The sequence below is a fragment of the Lissotriton helveticus genome, chromosome 2_1, assembly GCF_964261635.1.
Source record: "Lissotriton helveticus chromosome 2_1, aLisHel1.1, whole genome shotgun sequence".
NCBI lineage: Eukaryota > Metazoa > Chordata > Amphibia > Caudata > Salamandridae > Lissotriton > Lissotriton helveticus.
Genome location: NC_136059.1, coordinates 1,383,047,491 through 1,383,056,895, shown reverse-complemented (window position 1 = coordinate 1,383,056,895; position 9,405 = coordinate 1,383,047,491). Strand labels below are relative to the sequence as shown.

Sequence of the window (9,405 nt, the reverse complement as noted above, 5' to 3'; positions counted from 1 at the left end):
AACTTCCCTCATCAGTAGAGAAAATGGTTTAGGGGTGGAGGAGAAGGCCGCCAAACAACAGTCAATGGCCTCGATGCCCGAACCGGCACGCAGGGCAGCATCCAGGAGCCCGTCGGCTCAAAGCTCAAGGGAGCCAATTAGTAAAGACCACCGCAATGGAGCGCACACCGCTAGCCCCTCCTCCGGATCGCCCCTCGGGATTCTTGTACTTGTAGTTCAGTAGTGGATCACCCAGGTGGGTGCAAGTCGGTACTTGTTGGACTGATGAATCTCTAGACCCGATACATGTCCCGGGTTTTTGGGTATCGCCCGAGACTTGCACCCACCTGGGTGATCCACTACTGAACTACAAGTACCAGAATCCCGAGGGGCGATCCGGAGGAGGGGCTAGCGGTGTGCGCTCCATTGCGGTGGTTTTTACTAATTGGCTCCCTTGAGCTTTGAGCCGACGGGCTCCTGGATGCTGCCCTGCGTGCCGGTTCGGGCATCGAGGCCATTGACTGTTGTTTGGCGGCCTTCTCCTCCACCCCTAAACCAATTTCTCTACTGATGAGGGAAGTTATCCCGAAACCCGAGCCATGTCTCGGGCGATATCCAAAAACCCGGGACATGTATCGGGTCTAGAGATTCATCAGTCCTACAAGTACCGACTTGCACCCACCTGGGTGATCCACTACTGAACTACAAGTACCAGAATCCCGAGGGGCGATCCGGAGGAGGGGCTAGCGGTGTGCGCTCCATTGCGGTGGTTTTTACTGTGTATATACTCCAATGCTTTGAATAATATATTTCTGGCCGCAGTTCTAACGTTGCAGCATTCAAGAGCTAAACAAGTGGAATGCTCCCTTTGTATTTTAGAATAGTTTAAGGTTAGTTCTTGAGTTCTGTTCCTTTGTTTGAGAGGCATTCGTTTTTAGCACTAAGGGCCATGCTGCAAAAAGCATAGAGACACGCGAGAACGTAAACAGACTAAACCCACTTCCCTCCAATTTAGCTTGCATAATTTTATATCCCTAAGTACACCAAAGCAAAAAACAAACAAACTGAAGTTACTTTGTTTTTGGTGTTGTTACGTAACAAGGCGTGGAGCAAATACGTCTTTCTGTTTTTTTCTCAATGTGAAAATTGAGGCCAGTTAGTTTGCACCATTTTATTTGTTCAGTAATCTGCAGAAATCGCCCACCACCAGTTGGCTTCATATGTTATGCATGGACCAGGGTTACTTTATTAAAACTTCTATTATACAAAAAATGGTTTATATGCAACAGATGTCCTAGGTTATTTACAACGTTTTCACAAACAATTCACAAAAACGTAATTATTTCCCGTTATGCGGGTAAAGTTGGTCTTCTCCATTCCCAATTGCAGCAGTAACGAGGAAGTGCAAAACGGGGTTGTTCCAGTGTATTTTCAACAGCCAAATTTGTTTTGTTTTGTTTCCATATGTATATTAATTGGTGTTGTGTCCTTCGGTTCGCATACAGTGTAAATTTCTCCCATGTTTTTTGGCCGCCTAGCTGACTGGCAGCCATGATGCATCTAGACGTCTTCTATGCATATTATCAGTGTCCCTCTGTGTTTATGCGGCCAGTGCTTATGAACACTTATGCGGCTGAGTCATCTACCTCTGGCATGATGAGCCACGCCACACTTGATGTCTCTGCAGGTGCGTCCTCTGATAGCAGGACTCCGCTCGCTTCCACTGGCCTCTCCTTGTGGTTCATCTCTGCCGTCAGCACAGCAGCCTGGAGGTGTCTTTGCTGTACTGCTGCGCTGTTCAGACCACTGTCAGAGTCTTCTGTGAATTTCCTGAGCATGATGAGTTTGGGATTTTTTAGAAGGGTGTAGAACAGGAACCACCTTGTCCTGGCCCTACTTGACGATTTGGGATCTGTAACAAAAGAGCATTTCCAGTTATCTTTACATACAAATTTACAAGCTTGATAAGAAAATAAGCACCTTCTGAGCAATATCATCTGGGCACATTTCTACAGGAGGAGACAACATGCTCCATGAGGCCCCGGGTGATGACATTACAACTGAATGGTCAATCCAATAGGAGGACTCATATAAGGAGTTTTTCCACTGGACCTCAACTATAAAAGCTGGAACGAGTGACAAAGGCTAATTGAGGTCTACCAGTATGGCGTGTCCAACACTGGTGCTTCGTCGAAGTGATTGGCCCTGAAGAATTTGCCAAAAAGTTCTGTGGCAAAGAAACATGTTGGCATTGGAAATCGTATGCATGAATAGCAACCTGCGTATTTTAATTTGACAGTTCACACTCAGTAAATAATTAATAAAGTGATTGCGATAGGAGTGTGCCTGCCAATTTTAATCACATTGGGTCACAACGTTGGATGCGATCTCTTGTCACTTCACTGCACCTAAACGTCTCTACTTTATCTTTCTTTGGACACTTTTCTTTTCGGACAACATGACCACCGATGATGAGAAAAATGGGCAAATCTGGTGAGTACCTACCAGTGACCCCGTTGGTGGTGCGCCTGTGAGGGGTCATTTTGTCCTTTCACATTTTGCACAGTAATTGTGTTCTTTATGGCGTCCTACTTGTTCAGGAAATCATTTGGGTACTGAATGCACTCAGAATTTAGGCAACGAGACTTCAGTATTTACCCTTTTGGGAGACTGTCTTTTGAAAAAAGGTGTTCTTACTGAGAGGCGGAAAACATTTTGCGACTACCTCATAAACATGAAAAGAGAGGAGTGGATGTAATGTAGAAAACAACAGGAATATGCACACGTTTTGTAGGTAGTACTCGACAAATAGATGCCTCAGGGACCAGGTCTTGGTGCGTTTATCACATTTCTACATAGTCAATGGTGCAGACCCTCAACTACAAAGAAGCAGGTGCACTCCTAGACCCGTATTAGGTAAAGTGCCCCAGGGGTGCAACATGCATCTGTGCCTGTGTTCTGTGTTCCAGGGGCACTTTGGTGTTACAGAAGTGGCTGGAGACACTTGCGCAGGACCTCTGTAGTAAAGATAGTGCTGGCACACCTGGAGTGCCATCACTATCTGATGAGGTTGTTCCCTTATTTGCATGAGTGTGTGGCCCCATGCAATTGAGGAAGATGATCTGCCTTTATGCCCATAATGTTTTATGGTTGCTGGCGCAGAGACACAGAGACCATCAGGAGACGCACTGTCAGTGCATTACAAGGATGTGGCGCACAATCAATGCTCCCCCCGAGGGTGTCCCTCTGAAGGTGAATGTGAATGTATGTGTCTTGTAAAGCGCACTGCTGCCCTGAGGCGTCGTGGCGCTGTAGACCGCTGGGGAACCCGTCCTGGCTATCCCTGTGAGATGGTCCCTACTGGGTATCTCCAAGGTGAAACCAGGCATCCCCGGCGAATGTGGGGGGCTGTTGTAGAGATGAGGCAAGCTAATGCCCAGAGTTGCCGAGTGTGTTCCCTGGTTAGAGTAGGCACCGAGGCGAGAATTATCGAGTCTGCTGACCCTGGTCCACGACCCTGCCACGTCGGGAATTGAACCCTGGTCCCGGGCCGTTCTCTGCTTCCGGGTCTGCCGCCTCTAACCAGTGAGCCACACCACTCCACTGGTGGTAAAAAGGGTTCTGTGGATGCCCCAGACATACCCCTGCAGACCAGTGCAGTGACGTACTGCACCCTCCTGTAGGGGGGTCTCTGTCATTCTTAAAAGTGCAGACTGGCTGCCACCTGCATTGTGAAAGGTGGACCTTGTGCTTCAGTGACCTGTTCCGTCTTTTACTAATTCGCTGCCTTCAGGGCACTTGCATTATCAGTGATAGAGTACACCATCCCTGCTTGCACCTGACATACCTAATTATAAGTGTGCCATAGTGCAAACAGGGACAGTGCTCCCCCTCTATCATCCGGATTTTGTGTTTTATGATTTACATTTTCAGATGCTGTGCTGCACTTCTAAAGCCATATTTTTGTCAATGTAGTTTACGTGCGTGTTTGTTCTCTCATTCATTTAGAAAGTAGAATTCTAAAGCTTAAAAGACATGGGTGGGTAATAATTTGTAATCCCCCTTCTGATAGACACAGAGGAGGTGTGATGATTTTGTGCCATAAATACCTCAATGCTGAAATCAAACGAAGAAATTGTTGATGAGAGCAGAAGGATCCTTGGCAGTTTCGTGGTTAAAAATAATATAATGTCAGTTTTAATATTTTTGATGCCGTGCAGTATAATCCTTATTTTTGGAATTATATCACAACTAAATTATTGGTTCATCATTGTGAAAACATTATTTTGATGGGGAATTGCCATCAGATTTTTGATCCTATACAAGCAAACACTTTTAAATATTTCCCAGATAAAATCCAAAAGGCTTTAAATAGTGCTACCACAATCAGAAGATTATCTGCTTCATGACAAATATTTGCAACCCTGAAGTCAGTGAGTTCACTTGTTAGTCTCCACATGGATCTTAATCCAAAATGGATTAGATGTTGTATCAGTAAGAGTTCAACAATCTACTTTGTAAGATCAAAAATTGGTATCATGTTCATCTCGGATCAAGTTTCTGTTACATCTTCTTTGGATCATAATATAATTTTGAAAGTTATTGAAAGGTAGAGATATCACAAGTCTTTGACAGCTAATTTATAGTATTCAATAATGATTTGTTTCACTTATAACAATTATATTGACACCTCTCTATCTAATACATTTAAAGACTATAAAGCAGCATTATGCACTTCTGCTTATTAAGGGGCCCATTATGATCGCGGACGGACTTGAGTCCGTCCGCGACCATAGAGGAGGAGGGAACCTCCGCATGGCCTGCGGAGTTCCCTCCTGTCCAATTAGGATGTGACCGCCACCCTGGCGGTCACATCCTCTATTTTTACCATTGCGGCGGGTGAGGCTTCAAGCTGCACCCGCCGCAATGGTAAAAATGCATACATTGCATTTGTATGCAAAAAGCGGCAGGCACCGTGTGGTGCCTGCCGATTTCTGCATACAAATGCAGGGGGGTACCATAGGTACCCCCCATGTGCACCCCCACCCCCCTTCACCCAGGGGGGCCCGCAACGGGCCCCCGCAGTGAAGTTCCACATGCTTTTCCACGGCGAAAAAATCGCTGTGGAAAAGCATTTTTTGAAGCCCATCCTAATATGGCTGGCGGTGTCTGAGAGACACCGCCACCATATTAGAGCTTTTCCGCCGCGGTTGTAAGCCAACCCCGACGGAAAAGCTGCGGACGGAAACCAGGACCCACCAGCCATCCTAATGTGGCGGTGGGTCTTTGGTGGGTCCGCTGCGGTATTTCCGCATCCTCCGGGCCGGCGGTGGCTTCCGCCGGCCCAGAGGATGCGGAAAAACCGCAATCGTAATAGGCCCCTATGTTATGTTGTACCTCTGGAATCTGAAAAGCTCTCTAGATCTCTGCCTGGTGGAGATAAATGTATTTTCCAGAGTATCTAATTATAAACTTAATTTAGACAACTAGTGCTCTCCCATTAATAATATGTGCAAGATATACATGTTTTATCGATGTGTGCTTTAGTGGGCATCAAACAGGTGTTTTTCATTTATTAAATATATTTAGGGCATTATTAGCATTTTTCATATTGTTAAGATGGTACTGAAAACTTGTTGTTTTGTCACCTCTGCTTAAATCATCCTGTTAGAGTAGGCCCACCTCTTTTAAAATGATGTTGGATCCCATTGGTTTGTATATTTAAAAGTTTCTCATTGTTTCTTAGAGGGGCTTGAGTCAATGCTGTTTAAGTTTTGTAAATGAAATATGTCTTTGGTTTGCTGTGTTGAAATAAAAAATAAATTTGAAGGTGATGTTAGATTTCCTGATTTCAAAATCCGGTTTGTATTATGGAGGATTGCTGTTTCATCTACGTGGAAGGGGAGCAACTCCAGACAGCCTATGTAAAAGGCTGTAGTTACGCCATGCATGAACAACAAGACAAGACTGAAAGATCCTTCCTAAAAATATCCGATATAAATGCACTGTGGTACATTAATGAAAGAGAACTTTCTCCCTGAAATATCTTGAATGATTTCCTTTCTTAGCGTCTCTTTTCTTCTAAGTAATGTATAAAAACATAGGAACTGGCTTGTTTTCTGAAAGAGGAGGAGATACGTGTGTGATATTTGGGTATCTCAACTGTTGATTACTATTTTAATCGATGGGAAGATGCTTTCGATTTCCATTGTTCATTTCACTGTAGCTTTTTGGATCTGCTGCTGTAGAAACTGTAACAAACAATATGGGTATGAGCATAACAAGTTAGTTACATGCTCATCCTCTTAGCAACTTGACTCAAGTGAACTCCCTTCTTTGAATCAATACAATTCATGCTGGACTGCCTAAACTAAATTTCTGATAAACATATAAAGGAGTTTCAAAAGGAAACTAAAAAGATATGGGTAAAATCACATAAGACAAACAGATCTGTGATCATTAGCCAAATACACATATTACTCAACACAAGATGAATAGGCATGTTATGGTTTATGTTGGTCATTTCATTCACAAATAGGACAATTTTATCTTTCACTTTTTCAGATTTGTTTTTGGGGTACTTATCTCTTCCTCCTGATTTATGGTAACCTGACTGCTTAATTTTAGGCTTATTAATTTCAGTTAATGTTCAGAAAAAAACCTCTTAACTCTAAATTCTTACTGCATTAGTTTAATAAATGAAATTACTTATTTTGTTGTTTAAAAATCTTAATAAACCTATCAAACTAAAAAAAAATTAGGAATTTGACATTGATTTGGTAAAGAATTGCACTTATGTATTGAGATCAGTTACATTAGTAACTATAAAATATGATTGTTTAAAAATCATTAGACAAGCTTTCAAAAATATAAACAATTAAGTTCGGTTTTGGATTAAAGGATAATGAAGAATAAATGTGGATCTGTCCACTCAAATGGATAAAATATAAAGGAATTAGTAGATAGCCAGGTGTTTCCCTGTCTTTTGGAGTTATGTGGAAAACCATTTTTATTGTTTGTGCAGAAATCAGTAACCAGCACAGTTTAAAGCAGGGGTCTCCAATTGTTTTAGCAGGGGCCAAGTTGAAATATTTGTTACAACCAGTGTGCCACGTGAAGGTAACACGCGTGCTCGATCCTGCCAAGTAGGTTTGGCGAATCTCCCCTGAGAAAAACTGCAAAACAGAGGAGTGAAATCGTGCACATTTAGCTCCATCTGTCAGAAAAGGATCACAAAGTTATAGATTTTATTTAGATCGTCCTCTCTGCAAATAGGAACAGAGGTGCTTTGTGAGGGCTCAGTCAAGTGTCAGCTTTAGGATAGCAGTGTGTATGTAAATTGCCCACCCTCACATCACTTCTGCCTCCCTGCAAGCCTGCCCTCAGTGCCTCTTCTCACATAGCGTTCAGCCACCTATGTTCACTCTTCAGTGAATGTGGGTGAACATGTGTTTTTTACAGGCAACTGGTTACTGCAGTTCTGCAGTTTTGTAGCAATCTTAATGTGCTTCCTATGCCTAGTGTCAGTAACCTCCAGATCACTGGTTCAGGTCCTAGTGAAATAGCTTGGATGATTCATGTAGCTACTGTAGAAATCCTTGTGTAACCTGTAGGTTACAAATTCAGATCCTGAGAGATAGTTCAGTGGGTTCTGTCACTGCTTCAAACATCTGTATGCTACTTAAGTGGCTTTAACTTGAATCCTTGCAGGGCTTCCTTCGTCAGATGTTGATAAAATGAATGCCTTTGAGTTTGGCTTTAATAGAAGTTGGGAGTTACTTTTTATTAAGTTAGTTGTTACTTTTTATTAAGGTGGGAGTTACTATTATTCAATGTCACATCCCTAACATTCTGAAACAAGTCCATATTGCTGTCTGGAATCTCTTTGAAATCAACAACTGTTCTATACCAAGTTCGCTTAATTTACACATAGTGCCAACAACCTTCTTCTAAAGGTATGAAGTGCTTACATTGTGTTGGTGGTTACAGGTGGAGCCACTGGCACTAGGTGTGTGTGACTGGGACCTGCTTTTTATCATCATCATCATCATTTCACCCCGATCAAAAGAGACAAAGGTAGAATAGAGAGAAAGGAGGAGGTCGATCCAGACAAGAAACATTGACAAAGGATGCAAGCAAGAATGATAAAGTACCTGCAAGGGAGAGAAAAAGAGACAGAAGGTGTAAAGGGGCGGAGGAAAGAATCATGAGGTGGAATTAAGAGTGGGCAGCCTTGGAATGCACCCAACCCGATTGGCAGCGGGGACTTAAGAAAAACTTTGGCTACATGCGCTTCGTTTTTTTCAAACAAAGCAATGAGCATATGCAAGGATTGTCTGGACATGTTTTTAGTTTTAGATCTATTTTATTTTCAGACAGAAACACAATTAACAAGTCCAACTGTACACAGCGTTAAGCCTACAACCCTATACAGGGCCGGCCGCGTAAGGAAATGCGTCAGCCACTGAGAGCAAGTTGTAACACAGCGTATAGCCTACAACCCTCAAGGGGCCAGCCGCGTGAAAGGATATTTAGAGGCAGAACTATAGGGCATAACGTACATGAAGACCCCATAGGATCCACAGCTACATCGGACAGGTAACAAGCCTAGAGATAACAGACAGATCTAAACAGGAATGAGAACCATGAGGATAAGAAAAGGAAAGAGAGGCAATAGGACAGACCAGAGGACAGAAGAGTGATGCGTGCGGATAGGGGGAAGATGTTTGTCATCACATCCGCTAGCAGGAATCCGGTCCAGGGGGGCACCGCAAGCAAGCAGGTAGGCGATCAATGCGCTTATGGGAGCAGTCTGCCAGTGTCGGACGGAACAATCGTATCTTCAAAGAGGCGCAGCGTCCTAAGCCTGGCGGGCATATAGCGCGCACGCTCAACCATGCAGAGATATGTAATCAGAGGTTACCAAACAGCCTTAAAGCGGGAATCGCTTGCCTGCAGCCACGCTGTGAAGAGCTCCATTGCTATGACATGCCCTAAACGCAGAAACCAAGTTGCAACTGGGGGAGCCTCAGTCCGTTTCCAATATAAGGGTATGAGCTGTTTAGCAGCCCCCAGCATGCGGAGCGCCAGAATCCAGTCACTCCAAGTGAGTGCTTTCAGACCGGCGGGTTTAATGCCCATTAGAATCGTGTTCGTGGCCTTAGGCAGAGGGAATCCCAACACCCCCCTAATGTGACTAAGGACATCCTGCGCAACACTGAGCACGCCCACCACACATGTATGAAGTCCCCAGATGCAGACATAGACCTCCAACACAAGGGAGAGGATGCAGGAAACATCCCATGCAGCCGCAGCGGAGTATAATACCATTGGGTCATTACTTAATATGCATTCTCCTGCTGTGGAATACTGCGATAGATTTTGGGAATGTCTTGCCACAGCCGGCTCCACTGTGCAGGCGTAATG

At 44.0% G+C, this 9,405-nt stretch overlaps 1 protein-coding gene across 1 annotated transcript in view; it reads right to left on the bottom strand.

Moving 5' to 3' along the window:
* Window positions 1-1,135: 1,135 nt before the first annotated feature.
* Window positions 1,136-9,405, bottom strand: part of LOC144818669 (stimulated by retinoic acid gene 6 protein-like) — a 651,836-nt gene continuing 643,566 nt past the window's right edge. Inside the window, exon 18 of the mRNA XM_078676317.1 lies at window positions 1,136-1,891. Coding sequence (XP_078532443.1) covers window positions 1,605-1,891 — 287 coding nt within the window. The 3' untranslated portion in view covers window positions 1,136-1,604. The remainder of the gene's footprint in view (window positions 1,892-9,405) is intronic.